At 42.8% G+C, this 27,272-nt stretch overlaps 1 protein-coding gene across 1 annotated transcript in view; it reads right to left on the bottom strand.

The window, feature by feature from the left end:
- Positions 1-7,510: 7,510 nt before the first annotated feature.
- The window catches only part of C7 (complement C7), a 571,431-nt gene continuing 551,669 nt past the window's right edge, over positions 7,511-27,272 (bottom strand). Inside the window, exon 18 of the mRNA XM_085631170.1 lies at positions 7,511-9,902. Coding sequence (XP_085487296.1) covers positions 9,724-9,902 — 179 coding nt within the window. The 3' untranslated portion in view covers positions 7,511-9,723. The remainder of the gene's footprint in view (positions 9,903-27,272) is intronic.

Below are 27,272 nucleotides of genomic sequence, written 5' to 3'. Positions count from 1 at the left end.
TGGCCTGACAGGTGACACAGGAGCTGACAAACTCCTTCACCTTTTGGTGCATCTGGGGCCAGTAGAAGTGACTCACTAGCCTTTCCCAAGTTTTGGATTGCCCCAGATGTCCAGCTAGGGGGATGTCATGAGCCAAAGTTAGGAGGAACTCCCTGTACTTCTGTGGCACTACCACCCTCCTGGTGGCTCCAGGAGTGGGGTTTCTTGCCTCAGCATACAGTAATCCCTCTTCCCAATAAGCTCTGTGGGTACCACTGACATCTCCCCTGGCTTCTGATACAGCTTGCTGCCTCAGGCTTTCAAGAGTGGGACAGTCTCGCTGACCCTGGCACAGCTCTTCCCTAGAGGGTCCCCCTGGGCCCAAGAGTTCAACCTGGTAAGGGTCAAGCTCCATGGACTCAGTTCCCTCAGGGGTATCCAAATCCTCTCCCTGGGGAGAGGGGTCCTGAATGGTTTGCTGTGTAGAAGCTGGTTCCCCAGTCTTCTTTCCTTTTCTCTTGGTTGGCTGGGCCATTATTCCAGACTCCAGACCTACTTTTTCACCCTTCCTCTTGCTCTGTGCTCTGGTTTGCACACACACCAATTCAGGGATGCCCAGCATGGCTGCATGGGCCTTCAGTTCAACCTCAGCCCAGGCTGAGGTTTCCAGATCATTTCCAAGCAGACAGGCAGCTGGCAACTTTGGAGAGACCACTACCTGTTTCAGGCCAGTAACCCCCCCCACATCCCCCCCCCCCCCCCAGCCTAATGTTACCATGGCCATGGGATGACTAGTGGTGACACTGTCAGCGTTGGTGACTGGGTAAGACTTCCCAATCAAGTATTGCTCAGGGGAAACCAGTGTGTCTTTCACCATAGTGACACTGGCACCTGTATGCCTCAGAGCTTCTACCCTAGTTCCATTCACCCAGGGGTACTGTAAGTATTTCTTTAAGTTGGGGGGCCACACAGCTACAGTGGCAAACTCCACTTCTCCCAAGGAGACTAAACTTGCTTCAGTGTGTTCCCAGATTTGCTCAGGGTACACCTCTGATCCCATTTGTATGCTTGCTGCCCCAGGAGTAGCTGTACTGGGTGCCTTAGGGGCTTTGTTTTGGGGGCAAGCTACAGTTAGGTGTCCCTGCTTTTTACAGGTATTACACCAGGCCTTTAAGGGATCAAACTTCTTCCCCCTATATGGTTGGGGCACATAGGGAGTAGTTTGGGTCCCACCCACCTGAACAGGTTTTTGGGGCCCTTTGGAAGACTCAGACTTTTTATCTTGGGGATTCTCACCACCTTTCCCCTGGGGAGGTTTTGTGACCACTTTCCTTTGGTCACCCCCAGTGGTTGTCTTGGTCACCCTAGTCTTGACCCAGTGGTCTGCCTTCTTACCCAATTCTTGGGGAGAAATTAGACCTAGGTCTACCAAATGCTGATGCAACTTTTCATTTGTGCAGTTACTCAAAATATGTTCCTTTATGAATAAATTGTACAATCCAGTAAAATCCTGCACACCATGTCCAGCTAACCAACCATCTTCACTGAGAAATCTACAAAATCAATCCAGGACTGGGTCTGGGTTTTGTGAGCCCCCCTGAATCTAATTCTATACTCCTCAGTGGTGAATCCAAATCCCTCAATCAGAGCTTTCTTCATGAGGTCATAGGATCCTGCCTCTGGCCCAGAAAGGGTCAGAAGCCTGTCTCTGCAGTTACCAGAGAACAGTTCCCACAGGAGTGCCCCCCAGAGAGGTTTCTTCACTTTTCTGATATCACAAGCCCTCTCAAAGGCTATGAACCATTTGGTGATATCATCACCTTCCTCAAATTTAGGGACAATCCCTTTTGGGATTTTAAGGTCAGAAGTTTCCTCCCTATCCTTATTTTTGTTATTGCTGCCACCATTGATGGGTGCTAAACCCATCTCTCTCCTTTCTTTTTCTAGAGCCAGGAGCCTGGACTCTAGCTCTAATCTCTTGGCCAGCCTCACAAGGCTGCCTCTTCACTAGGGGGTCCCCCAGTGTTCTCTCTGGGACCAGAGCCACCTGTGTAGTCTCTAGGTTCCCAGATGCTAATTCTTGAGAGGGAGGGTATGGGTGCCCTCTCCTCCCTAGGGAATATCCCAGGGGGGTTGTTGTCAACCTCTTCTGCTTCCCTTTCCTCATCTGACTGGCCATCACCATGTTCAGATGGGTGGTCCTTAGCATACTCAGCCAAGAGCTCCTGGAGCCCTAGTTTGGTTGGATGCAGACCCATTTGTAATTTCTTAAGTTTACATAAGGACCTCAATTCCCTGAAAGACAAGTGTAAGTAAGGTGTGAGGTCGAGCTCCTCCACCAGGTCCATGTTATTATTATCACAAATAGCTGGGTTTGTTTGAGACATTCTAACCTGACAGTTCTAACCCTCTACCCTGACTATAGTGACTTTTATTGTTCTAAATTCTAATGGGACTTAAGCAAGGCCCTAGCAAGACTTTTAGTAATTTTGGAAAGACCCATCAGAATTCTAAAGGCAATTTTTAAGAGTTCTGTCGTGTGATCAGATGGTAACCAAGTAGTCCAACAAATGCAAGTTTGTATCCCACCGCTGATCCACCAATGTGAGAAAGTGGCTCTGTATATACTGTTCCCTAATAGGTACAGGGTGTACATAGTCCACAGTCCCCCAGGGGCTGATAGAGGTTAAAGTTAGGTATGACCTTACTCTCTAAAGTGGTAGCTTGGTCGAGCAGTAAGGCAGTACCAGAGGACAGTGTAAAGCATTTGTTGTGCACACTCAGTCAGCAAATGGTCTCACACACTCAATAACTGAACTCTAGGCCAATGGTTTATATATATAAAATATATGCTTGTTTTACTTTTAGAACCACAAAGGAAATAAAAATATACTTTCTCAGAATGAGAGGTTGAATATAAATACTTTTGCAATAAGCAATGGATTTTTGTAGACAGTCACAGTTGGTTGCAATAAACAATCCTATTTCCTAAACATAACAATGCATTGAGCTCAATGGTAAATTCAGGTTATTTGTAATAAATTACTTTTCAGATTACTTTTGGAATTCCAGGTCTGGCTCCTAGATCCAGCCCTGGGACAATATTCAGAATCAAGTGGTGAAAGTCGACTTAATTACTGTACTGATTTTTAAATAATATTTAGCTACTTCAAAAGTTGACACTTAGAAAATATTTCAAAGAAAACATTCAATGGATCTCTATGGCAAGAAATTCAAGTTGCAGGTAGAGTACTTTATCGTTACTTTTGTAATCCAGGTCTGAGTACCTAGACTCAGCACTGGGATCTTTATCAGAAACAGGTAAGTAATTACGTTTGCAGAAATTGTACGATTTTAAAAGAATATTTCAAGATTGCAGAAATCAACACTTAGAAGAAATTTCACAGAAAAGCAGTCAATGGTTTCCTATGGAAGAAAAAGGAGTTAAAGGTAAGTGTAGTTGTGGGTACTTTTCAGAGTCAGTGCTGGGCACCAAGATCCAGCACTGGGAGCTCACCTAAGAGCAGGTGAGTAAATTCGTTTTTGGTACTCGGCTGATTTTTGGTGAATATTTTGAGTTTTGAAAAGTTCACACTGCGAAGAATTTCCAAGAAAAAGCCAGCCAATGTTACCCTATGAGGAAAATGAAGATCGCGATAGGGTAGGGCCCCCCCATCTTCAAGATGGCGAGAGCCCGGAGGTGTGCTTCACCTCGCCTCCCCCACCTGAGGGGTGGGGTGGGCAGGCTGGCACATCCCCTGTCCTTGTATGGGGTTTCCGGCCAAGCTTCCCGCCAGAGTGGGGGGTTGCAGTGGCCTGGGGAAACTCCAAGAGGCGGCATGCCTTTGAAGCTTCCCTTTGCTCATCCTGGGGGAGGAGATTTATCACCTCACCCAGGATGTGCATTGTTGCAGGCCCGGGAGAGCAGGGGCTCTCCCACCCAGGGGTCCAGCAACGTGTCTGCTGTGTGGCAGCCTGGGCAGCCTCAGAGCAGACGTGGATTGTAGGTTAGTTGTAAGGGGGCATCTCTAAGATGCCCTCTGGGGTGCTTAGTACATTAAATCCCACACTGGCATCAGTGTGGGTTTAATGTGCTGAGAAGTTTGATACCAAACTTCCCAGTCTTCAGTGTTGCCATTATGGTGCTGTGGAGCTCGTGTTTGACGAGCTCTCAGCACCATGTACTCTTAAATGGCAGCACTGCACTTACAGTGCCCAGGAATGGACCTGGGTACTGTAGGGGCACAGGGCTCCTGCTCCTGTGCCCACACCATAGGCGTAAAGCACCCAGCTAGAGGGGTGACTGATATATGCCTTGGCAGTGTAGGTGATGGGCATGGCACACAGAGATGTGTGCCATGTCGACTCTTTGTTTTGTCCTGCACCCAGACACTCAGCCCGCGAAGGCAGTGTGTGTGTGTAAGGGGACAGGGCCTCTAAGGGTGGCACAACGAGTGCTGCAGCCCCTAGAGGCCTTCCCTTGCCACAAGGCCCTGGGTACCTAGGGTACCATTTACCAGGGGCTGACATGTGGCTAGGGTTTGCCAATTTGGAGTTGGTGTGTTTTAAGGAAGGAACATAGGCCCTGGGCACCTGATTGGCAGGAGTCCAGGGTACACTTAATCAAAGTACATTCAGCAATTCAGCAAAAAGTGGGGGCATACCATGCAAGAAAGATGGCACTTTCTCACACCCCGCAGCGCCGGGACACCTCGCCCGAGGTAGCTGCGCACTTTCCAAATTCTGGTATTAATATTATTATTAAAGTGTAAATCTATACGTTAACTTTTCCTATGTGCCATCTACAGCCTGACTAGTTACAATGTCATTTTTGGCCTCGTCATTAAGGGACATTGTCAATTCTAAAGTCACACATGTTCTACTCATAAATAGAATGCATCCTACTGTGTGGTCAGCGAGGTGCACTGAGGAGTGACTAACTTATTTATTAATATCAGGTTTTCTTACCTGTCAAAAGGGTGATTTGACAGGTCTTTGCAGCAGTCTTCTAAGCTGCTGCTGTGAGGCTACACAGGGTTGGCCTGACGCAGTTATGTTTTCACTGCCACTGTAGTGAATGACACTATAGTTGCTGCAGTCAACAAGTGGCATTTAAGTGTTCATGCCATATACTAGGGCCTTAGAGGAAAGTTAAATGTGATAATCAAGTTTTAAGACAATTGTAACTTGTTTTAGGGGTCACAGCACATACACTAGGCATCGCATAGCAGTGTCCCAGTGTTAAAGTTCAAAATTACAAGCAGGTGAGTCTAAGAAAATGAAATCTATTATGTGACACACATATTTGTGCCGATTCGGATCCTGGAGAAACCGGGTACGAACCGTCGGACGGAGCATTTTCTCCGTCCGACTCGTACCCGGTTCACAAACATTACAACAATGCAAGTACGATTCGTATGGGTACACTATTTCCGTACGAATCGTACAAAACACTGACCGACAGAAAAATACATACGAATGTGATCCGGGACAGTGCATACGCGACATTCGTACGGAGTGAGACAGCTGTTTACGTACCAGCAAGTACGATTCGTACCGACAGCACTCCGGAAGGCAATATTTTTACGGCACCCAAAAAGTGCCGGAAAAGCTAAGTACGCCACGCAGCGTGAGGAAAAGGGGGCCCGGTACGCGCCGAACACCTCCCCCAGCCCCCCCTATGTACGGTGCATACCCCCGTGTATGTACACCCGTGTATGTACGAGTCGTACGTACCCCCACCCATGTATGTACACCTGTGTATGTACGAGTCGTACGTAACCCCACCCGTGTATGTACACCTGTGTATGTACGAGTCGAACGTACGAGTCGTACACCCACCCGTGTATGTACACCTGTGTATGTACGAGTCGTACGTACCCCCACCCGTGTATGTACACCTGTGTATGTACGAGTCGAACGTACGAGTCGTACCCCCACCCGTGTATGTACACCTGTGTATGTACGAGTCGAACGTATGAGTCGTACCCCCACCCGTGTATGTACACCCGTGTATGTACGAGTCGAACGTACGAGTCGTACCGCCACCCGTGTATGTACGGGTGGAGGTACGCACCGTACATACATGGGTGGGGGTACTACTCGTACGTTCGACTCGTACATACACGGGTGTACATACACGGGTGGGGGTACGACTCGTACGTTCGACTCGTACATACACGGGTGGGGGTACGACTCGTACGTTCGACTCGTACATACACAGGTGTACATACACGGGTGGGGGTACGTATGACTCGTACATACACGGGTGTACATACACGGGTGGGGGTACGACTCGTACGTTCGACTCGTACATACACAGGTGTACATACACGGGTGGGGGTACGTACGACTCATACGTTCGACTCGTACATACACAGGTGTACATACACGGGTGGGGGTACGTACGACTCGTACATACACAGGTGTACATACACGGGTGGGGGTACGACTCGTACGTTCGACTCGTACATACACAGGTGTACATACACGGGTGGGGGTACGACTCGTACCGTTACTCCGTACGGTGTTTTTACCATACGGTTGTATTTTCGGACGGACGGGACGGATCGTACTTGCTCGCTCGGACTTCAGTTGTCCGATTCGTACGTAAAGCTGTCCGAGGACGTGTCGGACACTTTTCCCGACCCGAGGACGTGTCGGGGAATTTTCCCAATGCGATTCGTATGGTCTTTTTCACGTACGAATCGTACTAGCCAGTTTGTACGGGACTTGTACGATTCGTACGGAAAAAAATCCAGATATGATTCATACGGGGAATATTTTTGCCGGATCGGAATCGGCACCATTGTGTTAAACAGTGTGTGATGTTAGAACTAACGTCGGACAGAATTATAGACTGTAAGATTGTTTTTTAGGTACTTTAGATATATTTTTAATACAAATGTATGTAATTTCATTTTTTTAAATAATTTTTATTATGTTTCATTAGTTTTTGTTGTGCAAGTTATTATTATTTTAATGGTAAGTGTGTGTAATTTTTTGTAGTGTTGCTTTAGTTTTTATTTGGTAATATATTACCAAAGGGAAGCGTTTTAAATATATGTGTATTTTTTAATCTTTTTAGTTGGCAAATATTTCTAAGTTTTACTTTTATGTATCCTTTATTGTTACTGGTTTAATTAGTGTCTTTCGTGGTTCACCATGACAAGAATTGTGATAGTTATTTGAGGTGGATTCTCACCCTCTCAACTAATACTCCAATTTCTTACAACAACAACAAAGCACAGACCTCCCCAGTGGGCAACATGTTCTACAGGAATGCTATGACTTCCATAGTTTCTATAACAATAATATCCTTCTTATTGCCATTGTTCCCTTGACTGCCTCGCATTTGTTTAGCATCCATGTTTACTATTAGTACCCAAATTCTTTTTAAGATTTCTTCATCTTTACTGCCTAGATGATTACCCCGGTACATAATGATTTGCTATGAGAAAATCAAATTGCTGCATTTTGAATCTTCACAATATAAATCACTCCTGATTAATTGTAAAAAAGAAGAACATAATTTATTTGTTAAAAAAAAGTTTTATTATGTGAGCAAATAGAATCGTTTGCTATGTATCATACACGCTTCAGTACATAGAAATTACTAGACGATGGGAGTGGAGTATCTGTCCACTTTTAATGTATAATACGACATTCTTAATTCAGGCTGTGCACTTTGACATGTAACATTTACCTTTTTCCACAAGGAATTTACTGTTACAGATGAATCCCCTCACCAACACCCGTGTTAAACATAGGGCTACTTCCGTTCCTACGTTAGAAACAAAATGGCTCCTGCGATTTGCGCATTTGCTTTTCGTTTGGGAAATCCATTGAATACTTTCGGGATTACTATGATTATGTGTGTGCATAAGAGTGGGCCTGGCCACTTCCCTCTCCCTGCCACTCTTATGTACCCTTTCTCTCCTCAATGTACAATGTAAGTATCTGAATAGCTTAGGGACTCTGTCCAAACATGTTTAAATATGTAGCTGTAGTCTAGCCTTGAGCCTTGAAAGCAATCTAGTAATTTGGGGTTACTGTGTAATGCACACTCGACCCAAGCATCCCATCCTTTCCCTGTCAATGCCACGTCTAGATGAAGGAAATGCATCTCCAACAGCCGCATTGTCTTGGCAAACAGCATTGTATAGTTCAAGAACACCCCATATTCATCATCCCCGAATAAAGCAGAAAATGAACCACAATAATTTAAAATCATTCATGCCTCACAAAAAGTACTGAACATTCCATGAAATAAAGTTGTGTTGTATACTGGGCCAATGTTTCGTAGATTTCCAGTGTTTTGGTGATCTCTGGAAATCCAATACACAAATTTACCCCTGAACCTTGCCCACAGGACGTACAATTTCCGCTATTTCTTTTTTCTTCACCAAAAAACTTTTCCCGATAAAAACAAATCGCTATCCCTGCATCTTCAAGGAGTATGGGGTGATTACTTCTGTTTTCCACCTGGGACGAGCACTTACACCTGCCTTTGCTGACATAAATGAGTTTACAGTATGGGGTGTCAGCACTCTCTCTCGTCCCTTTCACTACACAACCAGTCTGTCCACAGTCCTAAATTCCATCTGCTGGTCAACTGATCGGCACATCCTGATTTTGTGGATTAGAATCTCAACATTTAGCACCTCCGATTACTTCTTTGCACACCTTCCTTTAAAGTTCACTATTTGGGACTGGTGCCCTTGCTTTGCTAAAGTAAACAAGTCTTAATGCAGACTCAATTAAAAATGCGAGCATACCAAAAATGTTGAGGCATTATATAATATGAACGGAGGAAACTCGACGCTATAAACACAAACATAATGGCCACTTTGCATCACTGTTCATTACATTCACAGATCTTTGAAAATATACCTAATGGGTCGAAATTGCCACCTTGCTGAAAATTCATTTTTCTTAGAGGAGGTTTCAAGCGAGGAATTCAAAGCACAGAGTACATAATGAACTGTAATTATTTCAATTTGTATGCACTGATCTGGAAAAATACACACTGCACGATGAAGAAAGAACATCGCATAATGCTAAATGTCTTCCAGGGCTGCTGGCCCGCAAATGAGAAATTAGACTACATGAAATGCTTCGACATGCTATCATAATTGCTTTAAACAGCGGCAGGTGTTCCCTTTTACTGCTTCAATCAGGCACACTGACAAGTGCTACAGTCCAGGTTCAACCAGCCCGGTACAACCATCTATATCTGGATTTGCTGCATTAGGGTCCCACTCAGTGAAACGTAACAAGCGTGCCCTCTTACCCAATCTTACATCATCGACAACCACTAACAAGATAAGCGCGAAGCTCTGGAAAGTTGATAAAGTCTTATTGGATTGTACAATCTACTGTGACATCATGCACTAGATTCACCCTCATTTGCTTCAGTGAGAATCCTGGGTGGATTTCAGAGTAATAAAAGAAGATATGTTACTACAAATTGATATTTCAGTTGTACACCTGTGTATACCACGCGAGTTACAGCATTTATATAGGGTACTATACAGCTACAGAGGTCTCAACGGGCTAATTTGTTATTCATGGTTAAGTCGCCGCAAGCCACAGGACACATTGTTCAATTCGCTCTTTCCGTACACTAAAGATCTGTAAAACTCGAAGACACTGTTGAGTTTGACCTGGACGCGGCACATGTTGAGATGTTGTGACATCTCCAGCTGCGGTTTCACAAATGAAGCATGAAATGTCTGCTTTGCTCTACATGTCACAGGGTTTTACGCTGAGGATGGTGACAGCCCTCCCCTGGCACCTGAGGATCCCAGCTTCGCATTCGCTCATGGTGTGATGGGCGGGCTCGCCATCCTTCTGGACACAGAGGCTGATTCCACCATCCACACACGCCTTTCCCACGCCGCAGATGCACTTGTTTCTTTGGCCTGGAATAGAGGGCAGGGTTTTGTTAATGAAAGGGAAGAATCGCAGACTTCCATGCAATAAAACAGACACTTCTGGAGTGGGAACGTCAAAGGGCATCAATGACAAAAAAAATCACACCTTTTAGTTTGATAAGTAAATATGCAAGTAGATATGCAAACAGGCACATCACCAGCCCAAAACATCAATAAATATCTGCTCAATTTAAGCGTGTAGGTATATTGTAATAAAATGGCATCAGACTTCCAATTATTTTTGTGAAAACCGATTGAAATTACTTTATTGTGAGAGAATTAGTAGCAAGCAGCTACAACCTATTAGTCAGATTTATGTAGCAACTGCATAGGTGCAAATTAAAGTTGTGCTGCAGAAATGCAATTTGTGTATATTTGCACATCGCCTAGGTTGCAAGGGCTACTGATCGGAACATTTTCAGGTTCCCATAGACACTGGTTCATCAGATGACATCACAAAATCGTAGAAGAAACAGGGCGTGAAGGTATTGAAAGTGTATTGTGGTGTTGAGAAAGATGCGTTGGCAAGGGGTAAAGCCTGCTGTCGACTTTCTCAACTCTGAATTAGGGATTTTTTACCTGGCGTATCAGTCAGTTACAACAAGCTAGGGGTTTCTAATCTCCTATTTTTCCATATCAAAAAACCACAGTTATAGAGTCATCAAAATCAAAAGGGTTGCAGGAAGTGTCAACATCCCTGGCCTCAACGAGCCAGCCTTTTCTCACTCAGTTTATTGGCCTATTTTAAAAAAAAGTTTAGCAGTCACAGATAGAAACATTAGTGGGCATATTAACAAGCCCCTTTGCATCACTCTTGCACCGCGTAACATGGCGCATGGCGCAAGAGCGACGCAAATTAAAGGTGAGCTTTATGAAGCCAAGTAAGGCCACCTTGCGTGGGCCCGAGTGGCTTCATAATTCTCGAGTAATCCAATGCAGCGCAAATCGCTGTGTTGCATTACTCTGCGCCAGGGAAGCGTTTCCATTGGTGTTGCGTGGGTGTTCCCGCACTACATCCATGGGTTTTGACGCATTCTCAGATTTGCCAGTGAAGTGGTAGACCTGGAAATGGGCGAAAAACCTATGCCTCCCGAGATGAGGCATAACAAGGAGATATATGTTTATTTCTTCTTCGTTTTTTTCTCTTTCTATGTGTGCTGCATTGTGCTGCATTGTGCGGCACAAATGGAAGGAGAGAAGAAGTCTCAGGGGATGGTTTTTGTGCAGTACGATACCCCTGCATAAAAACGATCCTCCTTGAAGCGTTGGCACAAGGCAGCCATGAGGGCGCCAGTGCAGTGGAAAAGGCAGGAATGCGCCTTATTGACTTAAATACTGCGCATTCCTGCCCTTTCCCTGTCACGCACTGCAGCACAGTATCAGACAAAATATCAAAGTACAAATATCAAAGTTATTAATATGGTGTTAAATGTTTAAAATATCGTTTCTCAATTATTGTTATGCATTTTAGTATATATTTAAAATGTATATGATGTAAAAAAACTACAATTATTGTTTATGTTTTTCAATGTATTTGTACATTTTTTAGTAGTTATTAAATTTAATGTAATACATTTTTGTGATTTTTAGTGCCGTAGGGGGTTGTGGGTTTATATGGATATAGGATGGGAAGCACTGTTCCCAGTAGGTTGCGCGCACACTTCAAGAGACTGTTCGCGCTGCCGCTTTTTAAAAGCGTGCGGCTCTAAAAACAGTAATTTTCCTGCAGAAGGAGGCTGAGGAATAGACTGCTGTGAAGAGGACAACGCAAGATCCCTCTTACACGACAGCCTTTAAGGGTCATAGGTCACAGCCCAAGCTAAGCAGCAAGTGGCATTGGAGCTTGCTGCATGCCTTTGGTAAAAGAGCGTGGCTGGGTGAAGATTGTGTACATGTTTGAAGGTATTCATGTAAATTGCAGCACTATGTGAGTGCTGCAATTAACGTGAATACTTTTCAAAATGCACACAATCTGCCCCCAGCCGCGCTCTATTAACAAAAGGCATGCAGCAAAGCCAGAAGCAGGGAGTGTGCTTTCAGAATCACTAACATATATTAGTGATTCTGAAAGCACTAGCTCCTGCTTCTGGACTTGCTGCATGCATTGTGTTAATAGAGCGCAGCTTCAAAAATGCACACAATCTGCCTTCAACAGCGCTCTATTAATAAAAGGCATGCAGCAAGTCTAGAAGGACGACCTCCACTTTAAGAATCACTAATATATATTAGTGATTCTGAAAGCACTAGCTCCTGCTTCTGGACTTGCTGCATGCATTGTGTTAATAGAGCGCAGCTTAAAAAATGCACACAATCTGCCTTCAACAGCGCTCTATTAATAAAAGGCATGCAGCAAGTCAAGAAGGACGACCTCTGCTTTAAGAAACACTAATATATATTAGTGATTCTGAAAGCACTAGCGCCTGCTTCTGGACTTGCTTCAAGCATTGTGTTAATAGAGCGCAGCTTAAAAAATGCACACAATCTGCCTTCAACAGCGCTCTATTAATAAAAGGCATGCAGCAAGTCAAGAAGGACAACCGCCGCTTTAAGAATCACTAATATATATTAGTGGTTCTGAAAGCACTAGCTCCTGCTTCTGGACTTGCTGCATGCATTGTGTTAATAGAGCGCAGCTTCAAAAATGCACACAATCTGCCTTCAACAGCGCTCTATTAATAAAAGGCATGCAGCAAGTCTAGAAGGACAACCTCCGCTTTACGAATCACTAATATATATTAGTGATTCTGAAAGCACTAGCGTCTGCTTCTGGACTTGCTTCAAGCATTGTGTTAATAGAGCGCAGCTTCAAAAATGCACACAATCTGCCTTCAACAGCACTCTATTAATAAAAGGCATGCAGCAAGTCAAGAAGGACGACCTCCACTTTAAGAATCACTAATATATATTAGTGATTCTGAAAGCACTAGCTCCTGCTTCTGGACTTGCTGCATGCATTGTGTTAATAGAGCGCAGCTTAAAAAATGCACACAATCTGCCTTCAACAGCGCTCTATTAATAAAAGGCATGAAGCAAGTCAAGAAGGACAACCTCCGCTTTACGAATCACTAATATATATTAGTGATTCTGAAAGCACTAGCTCCTGCTTCTGGACTTGCTGCATGCATTGTGTTAATAGAGTGCAGCTTCAAAAATGCACGCAATCTGCCTTCAACAGCGCTCTATTAATAAAAGGCATGCAGCAAGTCAAGAAGGACGACCTCTGCTTTAAGAAACACTAATATATATTAGTGATTCTGAAAGCACTAGCGCCTGCTTCTGGACTTGCTTCAAGCATTGTGTTAATAGAGCGCAGCTTCAAAAATGCACACAATCTGCCTTCAACAGCGCTCTATTAATAAAAGGCATGCAGCAAGTCTAGAAGGACGACCTCCACTTTAAGAATCACTAATATATATTAGTGATTCTGAAAGCACTAGCTCCTGCTTCTGGACTTGCTGCATGCATTGTGTTAATAGAGCGCAGCTTCAAAAATGCACACAATCTGCCTTCAACAGCGCTCTATTAATAAAAGGCACGCAGCAAGTCTAGAAGGGCGACCTCCACTTTAAGAATCACTAATATATATTAGTGATTCTGAAAGCAGACGCCATGCTTCTGGACTTGCTGCATGCATTGTGTTAATAGAGCGCAGCTTCAAAAATGCACACAATCTGCCTTCAACAGCACTCTATTAATAAAAGGCATGCAGCAAGTCAAGAAGGACGACCTCCACTTTAAGAATCACTAATATATATTAGTGATTCTGAAAGCACTAGCTCCTGCTTCTGGACTTGCTGCATGTATTGTGTTAATAGAGCGCAGCTTCAAAAATGCACACAATCTGCCTTCAACAGCGCTCTATTAATAAAAGGCATGCAGCAAGTCAAGAAGGACGACCTCTGCTTTAAGAAACACTAATATATATTAGTGATTCTGAAAGCACTAGCGCCTGCTTCTGGACTTGCTTCAAGCATTGTGTTAATAGAGCGCAGCTTAAAAAATGCACACAATCTGCCTTCAACAGCGCTCTATTAATAAAAGGCATGCAGCAAGTCAAGAAGGACAACTTCCGCTTTAAGAATCACTAATATATATTAGTGGTTCTGAAAGCACTAGCTCCTGCTTCTGGACTTGCTGCATGCATTGTGTTAATAGAGCGCAGCTTCAAAAATGCACACAATCTGCCTTCAACAGCGCTCTATTAATAAAAGGCATGCAGCAAGTCTAGAAGGACAACCTCCGCTTTACGAATCACTAATATATATTAGTGATTCTGAAAGCACTAGCGCCTGCTTCTGGACTTGCTTCAAGCATTGTGTTAATAGAGCGCAGCTTCAAAAATGCACGCAATCTGCCTTCAACAGCGCTCTATTAATAAAAGGCATGCAGCAAGTCAAGAAGGACGACCTCTGCTTTAAGAAACACTAATATATATTAGTGATTCTGAAAGCACTAGCGCCTGCTTCTGGACTTGCTTCAAGCATTGTGTTAATAGAGCGCAGCTTCAAAAATGCACACAATCTGCCTTCAACAGCGCTCTATTAATAAAAGGCATGCAGCAAGTCTAGAAGGACGACCTCCACTTTAAGAATCACTAATATATATTAGTGATTCTGAAAGCACTAGCTCCTGCTTCTGGACTTGCTGCATGCATTGTGTTAATAGAGCGCAGCTTCAAAAATGCACACAATCTGCCTTCAACAGCGCTCTATTAATAAAAGGCACGCAACAAGTCTAGAAGGGCGACCTCCACTTTAAGAATCACTAATATATATTAGTGATTCTGAAAGCAGACGCCATGCTTCTGGACTTGCTGCATGCATTGTGTTAATAGAGCGCAGCTTCAAAAATGCACACAATCTGCCTTCAACAGCACTCTATTAATAAAAGGCATGCAGCAAGTCAAGAAGGACGACCTCCACTTTAAGAATCACTAATATATATTAGTGATTCTGAAAGCACTAGCTCCTGCTTCTGGACGTGCTGCATGCATTGTGTTAATAGAGCGCAGCTTCAAAAATGCACACAATCTGCCTTCAACAGCGCTCTATTAATAAAAGGCATGCAGCAAGTCAAGAAGGACGACCTCTGCTTTAAGAAACACTAATATATATTAGTGATTCTGAAAGCACTAGCTCCTGCTTCTGGACTTGCTGCATGCATTGGGTTAATAGAAGCGCAGCTTCAAAAATGCACTCAATCTGCCTTCAACAGCGCTCTATTAATAAAAGGCATGCAGCAAGTCTAGAAGGACGACCTCCACTTTAAGAATCACTAATATATATTAGTGATTCTGAAAGCACTAGCTCCTGCTTCTGGACTTGCTTCAAGCATTGTGTTAATAGAGCGCAGCTTCAAAAATGCACACAATCTGCCTTCAACAGCGCTCTATAAATAAAAGGCATGCAGCAAGTCTAGAAGGACGACCTCCAATTTAAGAATCACTAATATATATTAGTGATTCTGAAAGCACTAGCTCCTGCTTCTGGACTTGCTGCATGCATTGTGTTAATAGAGCGCAGCTTCAAAAATGCACACAATCTGCCTTCAACAGCGCTCTATTAATAAAAGGCACGCAGCAAGTCTAGAAGGGCGACCTCCACTTTAAGAATCACTAATATATATTAGTGATTCTGAAAGCAGACGCCATGCTTCTGGACTTGCTGCATGCATTGTGTTAATAGAGCGCAGCTTCAAAAATGCACACAATCTGCCTTCAACAGCACTCTATTAATAAAAGGCATGCAGCAAGTCAAGAAGGACGACCTCCACTTTAAGAATCACTAATATCTATTAGTGATTCTGAAAGCACTAGCTCCTGCTTCTGGACTTGCTGCATGCATTGTGTTAATAGAGCGCAGCTTCAAAAATGCACACAATCTGCCTTCAACAGCGCTCTATTAATAAAAGGCATGCAGCAAGTCAAGAAGGACGACCTCTGCTTTAAGAAACACTAATATATATTAGTGATTCTGAAAGCACTAGCGCCTGCTTCTGGACTTGCTTCAAGCATTGTGTTAATAGAGCGCAGCTTAAAAAATGCACACAATCTGCCTTCAACAGCGCTCTATTAATAAAAGGCATGCAGCAAGTCAAGAAGGACAACCTCCGCTTTAAGAATCACTAATATATATTAGTGGTTCTGAAAGCACTAGCTCCTGCTTCTGGACTTGCTGCATGCATTGTGTTAATAGAGCGCAGCTTCAAAAATGCACACAATCTGCCTTCAACAGTGCTCTATTAATAAAAGGCATGCAGCAAGTCGAGAAGGACAACCTCCGCTTTACGAATCACTAATATATATTAGTGATTATGAAAGCACTAGCGCCTGCTTCTGGACTTGCTTCAAGCATTGTGTTAATAGAGCGCAGCTTCAAAAATGCACGCAATCTGCCTTCAACAGCGCTCTATTAATAAAAGGCATGCAGCAAGTCAAGAAGGACGACCTCTGCTTTAAGAAACACTAATATATATTAGTGATTCTGAAAGCACTAGCGCCTGCTTCTGGACTTGCTTCAAGCATTGTGTTAATAGAGCGCAGCTTCAAAAATGCACACAATCTGCCTTCAACAGCGCTCTAATAATAAAAGGCATGCAGCAAGTCTAGAAGGACGACCTCCACTTTAAGAATCACTAATATATATTAGTGATTCTGAAAGCACTAGCTCCTGCTTCTGGACTTGCTGCATGCATTGTGTTAATAGAGCGCAGCTTCAAAAATGCACACAATCTGCCTTCAACAGCGCTCTATTAATAAAAGGCACGCAACAAGTCTAGAAGGGCGACCTCCACTTTAAGAATCACTAATATATATTAGTGATTCTGAAAGCAGACGCCATGCTTCTGGACTTGCTGCATGCATTGTGTTAATAGAGTGCACCTTCAAAAATGCACACAATCTGCCTTCAACAGCGCTCTATTAATAAAAGGCACGCAACAAGTCTAGAAGGGCGACCTCCACTTTAAGAATCACTAATATATATTAGTGATTCTGAAAGCAGACGCCATGCTTCTGGACTTGCTGCATGCATTGTGTTAATAGAGCGCAGCTTCAAAAATGCACACAATCTGCCTTCAACAGCACTCTATTAATAAAAGGCATGCAGCAAGTCAAGAAGGACGACCTCCACTTTAAGAATCACTAATATATATTAGTGATTCTGAAAGCACTAGCTCCTGCTTCTGGACTTGCTGCATGCATTGTGTTAATAGAGCGCAGCTTCAAAAATGCACACAATCTGCCTTCAACAGCGCTCTATTAATAAAAGGCATGCAGCAAGTCAAGAAGGACGACCTCTGCTTTAAGAAACACTAATATATATTAGTGATTCTGAAAGCACTAGCTCCTTCTTCTGGACTTGCTGCATGCATTGGGTTAATAGAGCGCAGCTTCAAAAATGCACTCAATCTGCCTTCAACAGCGCTCTATTAATAAAAGGCATGCAGCAAGTCTAGAAGGACGACCTCCACTTTAAGAATCACTAATATATATTAGTGATTCTGAAAGCACTAGCTCCTGCTTCTGGACTTGCTGCATGCATTGTGTTAATAGAGCGCAGCTTCAAAAATGCACACAATCTGCCTTCAACAGCGCTCTATTAATAAAAGGCATGCAGCAAGTCTAGAAGGACAACCTCCGCTTTACGAATCACTAATATATATTAGTGATTCTGAAAGCACTAGCGCCTGCTTCTGGACTTGCTGCATGCATTGTGTTAATAGAGCGCAGCTTCAAAAATGCACACAATCTGCCTTCAACAGCGCTCTATTAATAAAAGGTACGCAGCAGGTCTAGAAGGGCGACCTCCACTTTAAGAATCACTAATATATATTAGTGATTCTGAAAGCAGACGCCATGCTTCTGGACTTGCTGCATGCATTGTGTTAATAGAGCGCAGCTTCAAAAATGCACACAATCTGCCTTCAACAGCACTCTATTAATAAAAGGCATGCAGCAAGTCAAGAAGGACGACCTCCACTTTAAGAATCACTAATATATATTAGTGATTCTGAAAACACTAGCTCCTGCTTCTGGACTTGCTGCATGCATTGTGTTAATAGAGCGCAGCTTCAAAAATGCACACAATCTGCCTTCAACAGCGCTCTATTAATAAAAGGCATGCAGCAAGTCAAGAAGGACGACCTCTGCTTTAAGAAACACTAATATATATTAGTGATTCTGAAAGCACTAGCGCCTGCTTCTGGACTTGCTTCAAGCATTGTGTTAATAGAGCGCAGCTTAAAAAATGCACACAATCTGCCTTCAAAAGCGCTCTATTAATAAAAGGCATGCAGCAAGTCAAGAAGGACAACCTCCGCTTTAAGAATCACTCATATATATTAGTGGTTCTGAAAACACTAGCTCCTGCTTCTGGACTTGCTGCATGCATTGTGTTAATAGAGCGCAGCTTCAAAAATGCACACAATCTGCCTTCAACAGCGCTCTATTAATAAAAGGCATGCAGCAAGTCTAGAAGGACAACCTCCGCTTTACGAATCACTAATATATATTAGTGATTCTGAAAGCACTAGCGCCTGCTTCTGGACTTGCTTCAAGCATTGTGTTAATAGAGCGCAGCTTCAAAAATGCACACAATCTGCCTTCAACAGCGCTCTATTAATAAAAGGCATGCAGCAAGTCAAGAAGGACGACCTCTGCTTTAAGAAACACTAATATATATTAGTGATTCTGAAAGCACTAGCGCCTGCTTCTGGACTTGCTTCAAGCATTGTGTTAATAGAGCGCAGCTTCAAAAATCCACACAATCTGCCTTCAACAGCGCTCTATTAATAAAAGGCATGCAGCAAGTCTAGAAGGACGACCTCCACTTTAAGAATCACTAATATATATTAGTGATTCTGAAAGCACTAGCTCCTGCTTCTGGACTTGCTGCATGCATTGTGTTAATAGAGCGCAGCTTCAAAAATGCACACAATCTGCCTTCAACAGCGCTCTATTAATAAAAGGCACGCAACAAGTCTAGAAGGGCGACCTCCACTTTAAGAATCACTAATATATATTAGTGATTCTGAAAGCAGACGCCATGCTTCTGGACTTGCTGCATGCATTGTGTTAATAGAGCGCAGCTTCAAAAATGCACACAATCTGCCTTCAACAGCGCTCTATTAATAAAAGGCACGCAACAAGTCTAGAAGGGCGACCTCCACTTTAAGAATCACTAATATATATTAGTGATTCTGAAAGCAGACGCCATGCTTCTGGACTTGCTGCATGCATTGTGTTAATAGAGCGCAGCTTCAAAAATGCACACAATCTGCCTTCAACAGCACTCTATTAATAAAAGGCATGCAGCAAGTCAAGAAGGACGACCTCCACTTTAAGAATCACTAATATATATTAGTGATTCTGAAAGCACTAGCTCCTGCTTCTGGACTTGCTGCATGCATTGTGTTAATAGAGCGCAGCTTCAAAAATGCACACAATCTGCCTTCAACAGCGCTCTATTAATAAAAGGCATGCAGCAAGTCAAGAAGGACGACCTCTGCTTTAAGAAACACTAATATATATTAGTGATTCTGAAAGCACTAGCTCCTGCTTCTGGACTTGCTGCATGCATTGGGTTAATAGAGCGCAGCTTCAAAAATGCACTCAATCTGCCTTCAACAGCGCTCTATTAATAAAAGGCATGCAGCAAGTCTAGAAGGACGACCTCCACTTTTAGAATCACTAATATATATTAGTGATTCTGAAAGCACTAGCTCCTGCTTCTGGACTTGCTGCATGCATTGTGTTAATAGAGCGCAGCTTCAAAAATGCACACAATCTGCCTTCAACAGCGCTCTATTAATAAAAGGCATGCAGCAAGTCTAGAAGGACAACCTCCGCTTTATGAATCACTAATATATATTAGTGATTCTGAAAGCACTAGCGCCTGCTTCTGGACTTGCTTCAAGCATTGTGTTAATAGAGCGCAGCTTCAAAAATGCACACAATCTGCCTTCAACAGCGCTCTATTAATAAAAGGCATGCAGCAAGTCTAGAAGGACGACCTCCACTTTAAGAATCACTAATATATATTAGTGATTCTGAAAGCACTAGCTCCTGCTTCTGGACTTGCTGCATGCATTGTGTTAATAGAGCGCAGCTTCAAAAATGCACACAATCTGCCTTCAACAGCGCTCTATTAATAAAAGGCATGCAGCAAGTCAAGAAGGACGACCTCTGCTTTAAGAAACACTAATATATATTAGTGATTCTGAAAGCACTAGCGCCTGCTTCTGGACTTGCTTCAAGCATTGTGTTAATAGAGCGCAGCTTAAAAAATGCACACAATCTGCCTTCAACAGCGCTCTATTAATAAAAGGCATGCAGCAAGTCAAGAAGGACAACCTCCGCTTTAAGAATCACTAATATATATTAGTGGTTCTGAAAGCACTAGCTCCTGCTTCTGGACTTGCTGCATGCATTGTGTTAATAGAGCGCAGCTTCAAAAATGCACACAATCTGCCTTCAACAGCGCTCTATTAATAAGAGGCATGCAGCAAGTCTAGAAGGACAACCTCCGCTTTACGAATCACTAATATATATTAGTGATTCTGAAAGCACTAGCGCCTGCTTCTGGACTTGCTTCAAGCATTGTGTTAATAGAGCGCAGCTTCAAAAATGCACACAATCTGCCTTCAACAGCGCTCTATTAATAAAAGGCATGCAGCAAGTCAAGAAGGACGACCTCTGCTTTAAGAAACACTAATATATATTAGTGATTCTGAAAGCACTAGCGCCTGCTTCTGGACTTGCTTCAAGCATTGTGTTAATAGAGCGCAGCTTCAAAAATGCACACAATCTGCCTTCAACAGCGCTCTATTAATAAAAGGCATGCAGCAAGTCTAGAAGGACGACCTCCACTTTAAGAATCACTAATATATATTAGTGATTCTGAAAGCACTAGCTCCTGCTTCTGGACTTGCTGCATGCATTGTGTTAATAGAGCGCAGCTTCAAAAATGCACACAATCTGCCTTCAACAGCGCTCTATTAATAAAAGGCACGCAGCAAGTCTAGAAGGGCGACCTCCACTTTAAGAATCACTAATATATATTAGTGATTCTGAAAGCAGACGCCATGCTTCTGGACTTGCTGCATGCATTGTGTTAATAGAGCGCAGCTTCAAAAATGCACACAATCTGCCTTCAACAGCACTCTATTAATAAAAGGCATGCAGCAAGTCAAGAAGGACGACCTCCACTTTAAGAATCACTAATATATATTAGTGATTCTGAAAGCACTAGCTCCTGCTTCTGGACTTGCTGCATGTATTGTGTTAATAGAGCGCAGCTTCAAAAATGCACACAATCTGCCTTCAACAGCGCTCTATTAATAAAAGGCATGCAGCAAGTCAAGAAGGACGACCTCTGCTTTAAGAAACACTAATATATATTAGTGATTCTGAAAGCACTAGCGCCTGCTTCTGGACTTGCTTCAAGCATTGTGTTAATAGAGCGCAGCTTAAAAAATGCACACAATCTGCCTTCAACAGCGCTCTATTAATAAAAGGCATGCAGCAAGTCAAGAAGGACAACCTCCGCTTTAAGAATCACTAATATATATTAGTGGTTCTGAAAGCACTAGCTCCTGCTTCTGGACTTGCTGCATGCATTGTGTTAATAGAACGCAGCTTCAAAAATGCACACAATCTGCCTTCAACAGCGCTCTATTAATAAAAGGCATGCAGCAAGTCTAGAAGGACAACCTCCGCTTTACGAATCACTAATATATATTAGTGATTCTGAAAGCACTAGCGCCTGCTTCTGGACTTGCTTCAAGCATTGTGTTAATAGAGCGCAGCTTCAAAAATGCACGCAATCTGCCTTCAACAGCGCTCTATTAATAAAAGGCATGCAGCAAGTCAAGAAGGACGACCTCTGCTTTAAGAAACACTAATATATATTAGTGATTCTGAAAGCACTAGCGCCTGCTTCTGGACTTGCTTCAAGCATTGTGTTAATAGAGCGCAGCTTCAAAAATGCACACAATCTGCCTTCAACAGCGCTCTATTAATAAAAGGCATGCAGCAAGTCTAGAAGGACGACCTCCACTTTAAGAATCACTAATATATATTAGTGATTCTGAAAGCACTAGCTCCTGCTTCTGGACTTGCTGCATGCATTGTGTTAATAGAGCGCAGCTTCAAAAATGCACACAATCTGCCTTCAACAGCGCTCTATTAATAAAAGGCACGCAACAAGTCTAGAAGGGCGACCTCCACTTTAAGAATCACTAATATATATTAGTGATTCTGAAAGCAGACGCCATGCTTCTGGACTTGCTGCATGCATTGTGTTAATAGAGCGCAGCTTCAAAAATGCACACAATCTGCCTTCAACAGCACTCTATTAATAAAAGGCATGCAGCAAGTCAAGAAGGACGACCTCCACTTTAAGAATCACTAATATATATTAGTGATTCTGAAAGCACTAGCTCCTGCTTCTGGACGTGCTGCATGCATTGTGTTAATAGAGCGCAGCTTCAAAAATGCACACAATCTGCCTTCAACAGCGCTCTATTAATAAAAGGCATGCAGCAAGTCAAGAAGGACGACCTCTGCTTTAAGAAACACTAATATATATTAGTGATTCTGAAAGCACTAGCTCCTGCTTCTGGACTTGCTGCATGCATTGGGTTAATAGAAGCGCAGCTTCAAAAATGCACTCAATCTGCCTTCAACAGCGCTCTATTAATAAAAGGCATGCAGCAAGTCTAGAAGGACGACCTCCACTTTAAGAATCACTAATATATATTAGTGATTCTGAAAGCACTAGCTCCTGCTTCTGGACTTGCTTCAAGCATTGTGTTAATAGAGCGCAGCTTCAAAAATGCACACAATCTGCCTTCAACAGCGCTCTATAAATAAAAGGCATGCAGCAAGTCTAGAAGGACGACCTCCAATTTAAGAATCACTAATATATATTAGTGATTCTGAAAGCACTAGCTCCTGCTTCTGGACTTGCTGCATGCATTGTGTTAATAGAGCGCAGCTTCAAAAATGCACACAATCTGCCTTCAACAGCGCTCTATTAATAAAAGGCACGCAGCAAGTCTAGAAGGGCGACCTCCACTTTAAGAATCACTAATATATATTAGTGATTCTGAAAGCAGACGCCATGCTTCTGGACTTGCTGCATGCATTGTGTTAATAGAGCGCAGCTTCAAAAATGCACACAATCTGCCTTCAACAGCACTCTATTAATAAAAGGCATGCAGCAAGTCAAGAAGGACGACCTCCACTTTAAGAATCACTAATATCTATTAGTGATTCTGAAAGCACTAGCTCCTGCTTCTGGACTTGCTGCATGCATTGTGTTAATAGAGCGCAGCTTCAAAAATGCACACAATCTGCCTTCAACAGCGCTCTATTAATAAAAGGCATGCAGCAAGTCAAGAAGGACGACCTCTGCTTTAAGAAACACTAATATATATTAGTGATTCTGAAAGCACTAGCGCCTGCTTCTGGACTTGCTTCAAGCATTGTGTTAATAGAGCGCAGCTTAAAAAATGCACACAATCTGCCTTCAACAGCGCTCTATTAATAAAAGGCATGCAGCAAGTCAAGAAGGACAACCTCCGCTTTAAGAATCACTAATATATATTAGTGGATCTGAAAGCACTAGCTCCTGCTTCTGGACTTGCTGCATGCATTGTGTTAATAGAGCGCAGCTTCAAAAATGCACACAATCTGCCTTCAACAGTGCTCTATTAATAAAAGGCATGCAGCAAGTCGAGAAGGACAACCTCCGCTTTACGAATCACTAATATATATTAGTGATTCTGAAAGCACTAGCGCCTGCTTCTGGACTTGCTTCAAGCATTGTGTTAATAGAGCGCAGCTTCAAAAATGCACGCAATCTGCCTTCAACAGCGCTCTATTAATAAAAGGCATGCAGCAAGTCAAGAAGGACGACCTCTGCTTTAAGAAACACTAATATATATTAGTGATTCTGAAAGCACTAGCGCCTGCTTCTGGACTTGCTTCAAGCATTGTGTTAATAGAGCGCAGCTTCAAAAATGCACACAATCTGCCTTCAACAGCGCTCTATTAATAAAAGGCATGCAGCAAGTCAAGAAGGACAACCTCCGCTTTAAGAATCACTCATATATATTAGTGGTTCTGAAAGCACTAGCTCCTGCTTCTGGACTTGCTGCATGCATTGTGTTAATAGAGCGCAGCTTCAAAAATGCACACAATCTGCCTTCAACAGCGCTCTATTAATAAAAGGCATGCAGCAAGTCTAGAAGGACAACCTCCGCTTTACGAATCACTAATATATATTAGTGATTCTGAAAGCACTAGCGCCTGCTTCTGGACTTGCTTCAAGCATTGTGTTAATAGAGCGCAGCTTAAAAAATGCACACAATCTGCCTTCAACAGCGCTCTATTAATAAAAGGCATGCAGCAAGTCAAGAAGGACGACCTCTGCTTTAAGAAACACTAATATATATTAGTGATTCTGAAAGCACTAGCGCCTGCTTCTGGACTTGCTTCAAGCATTGTGTTAATAGAGCGCAGCTTAAAAAATGCACACAATCTGCCTTCAACAGCGCTCTATTAATAAAAGGCATGCAGCAAGTCAAGAAGGACAACCTCCGCTTTAAGAATCACTAATATATATTAGTGGTTCTGAAAGCACTAGCTCCTGCTTCTGGACTTGCTGCATGCATTGTGTTAATAGAGCGCAGCTTCAAAAATGCACACAATCTGCCTTCAACAGCGCTCTATTAATAAGAGGCATGCAGCAAGTCTAGAAGGACAACCTCCGCTTTACGAATCACTAATATATATTAGTGATTCTGAAAGCACTAGCGCCTGCTTCTGGACTTGCTTCAAGCATTGTGTTAATAGAGCGCAGCTTCAAAAATGCACACAATCTGCCTTCAACAGCGCTCTATTAATAAAAGGCATGCAGCAAGTCAAGAAGGACGACCTCTGCTTTAAGAAACACTAATATATATTAGTGATTCTGAAAGCACTAGCGCCTGCTTCTGGACTTGCTTCAAGCATTGTGTTAATAGAGCGCAGCTTCAAAAATGCACACAATCTGCCTTCAACAGCGCTCTATTAATAAAAGGCATGCAGCAAGTCTAGAAGGACGACCTCCACTTTAAGAATCACTAATATATATTAGTGATTCTGAAAGCACTAGCTCCTGCTTCTGGACTTGCTGCATGCATTGTGTTAATAGAGCGCAGCTTCAAAAATGCACACAATCTGCCTTCAACAGCGCTCTATTAATAAAAGGCACGCAGCAAGTCTAGAAGGGCGACCTCCACTTTAAGAATCACTAATATATATTAGTGATTCTGAAAGCAGACGCCATGCTTCTGGACTTGCTGCATGCATTGTGTTAATAGAGCGCAGCTTCAAAAATGCACACAATCTGCCTTCAACAGCACTCTATTAATAAAAGGCATGCAGCAAGTCAAGAAGGACGACCTCCACTTTAAGAATCACTAATATATATTAGTGATTCTGAAAGCACTAGCTCCTGCTTCTGGACTTGCTGCATGTATTGTGTTAATAGAGCGCAGCTTCAAAAATGCACACAATCTGCCTTCAACAGCGCTCTATTAATAAAAGGCATGCAGCAAGTCAAGAAGGACGACCTCTGCTTTAAGAAACACTAATATATATTAGTGATTCTGAAAGCACTAGCGCCTGCTTCTGGACTTGCTTCAAGCATTGTGTTAATAGAGCGCAGCTTAAAAAATGCACACAATCTGCCTTCAACAGCGCTCTATTAATAAAAGGCATGCAGCAAGTCAAGAAGGACAACCTCCGCTTTAAGAATCACTAATATATATTAGTGGTTCTGAAAGCACTAGCTCCTGCTTCTGGACTTGCTGCATGCATTGTGTTAATAGAACGCAGCTTCAAAAATGCACACAATCTGCCTTCAACAGCGCTCTATTAATAAAAGGCATGCAGCAAGTCTAGAAGGACAACCTCCGCTTTACGAATCACTAATATATATTAGTGATTCTGAAAGCACTAGCGCCTGCTTCTGGACTTGCTTCAAGCATTGTGTTAATAGAGCGCAGCTTCAAAAATGCACGCAATCTGCCTTCAACAGCGCTCTATTAATAAAAGGCATGCAGCAAGTCAAGAAGGACGACCTCTGCTTTAAGAAACACTAATATATATTAGTGATTCTGAAAGCACTAGCGCCTGCTTCTGGACTTGCTTCAAGCATTGTGTTAATAGAGCGCAGCTTCAAAAATGCACACAATCTGCCTTCAACAGCGCTCTATTAATAAAAGGCATGCAGCAAGTCTAGAAGGACGACCTCCACTTTAAGAATCACTAATATATATTAGTGATTCTGAAAGCACTAGCTCCTGCTTCTGGACTTGCTGCATGCATTGTGTTAATAGAGCGCAGCTTCAAAAATGCACACAATCTGCCTTCAACAGCGCTCTATTAATAAAAGGCACGCAACAAGTCTAGAAGGGCGACCTCCACTTTAAGAATCAATAATATATATTAGTGATTCTGAAAGCAGACGCCATGCTTCTGGACTTGCTGCATGCATTGTGTTAATAGAGCGCAGCTTCAAAAATGCACACAATCTGCCTTCAACAGCACTCTATTAATAAAAGGCATGCAGCAAGTCAAGAAGGACGACCTCCACTTTAAGAATCACTAATATATATTAGTGATTCTGAAAGCACTAGCTCCTGCTTCTGGACGTGCTGCATGCATTGTGTTAATAGAGCGCAGCTTCAAAAATGCACACAATCTGCCTTCAACAGCGCTCTATTAATAAAAGGCATGCAGCAAGTCAAGAAGGACGACCTCTGCTTTAAGAAACACTAATATATATTAGTGATTCTGAAAGCACTAGCTCCTGCTTCTGGACTTGCTGCATGCATTGGGTTAATAGAAGCGCAGCTTCAAAAATGCACTCAATCTGCCTTCAACAGCGCTCTATTAATAAAAGGCATGCAGCAAGTCTAGAAGGACGACCTCCACTTTAAGAATCACTAATATATATTAGTGATTCTGAAAGCACTAGCTCCTGCTTCTGGACTTGCTTCAAGCATTGTGTTAATAGAGCGCAGCTTCAAAAATGCACACAATCTGCCTTCAACAGCGCTCTATAAATAAAAGGCATGCAGCAAGTCTAGAAGGACGACCTCCAATTTAAGAATCACTAATATATATTAGTGATTCTGAAAGCACTAGCTCCTGCTTCTGGACTTGCTGCATGCATTGTGTTAATAGAGCGCAGCTTCAAAAATGCACACAATCTGCCTTCAACAGCGCTCTATTAATAAAAGGCACGCAGCAAGTCTAGAAGGGCGACCTCCACTTTAAGAATCACTAATATATATTAGTGATTCTGA

The sequence above is a fragment of the Triturus cristatus genome, chromosome 2_1, assembly GCF_964204655.1.
Source record: "Triturus cristatus chromosome 2_1, aTriCri1.1, whole genome shotgun sequence".
Lineage (NCBI taxonomy): Eukaryota > Metazoa > Chordata > Amphibia > Caudata > Salamandridae > Triturus > Triturus cristatus.
The sequence above is the reverse complement of the archived record's forward strand: the minus strand, read 5'-3'. Positions and strand labels throughout refer to the sequence as shown.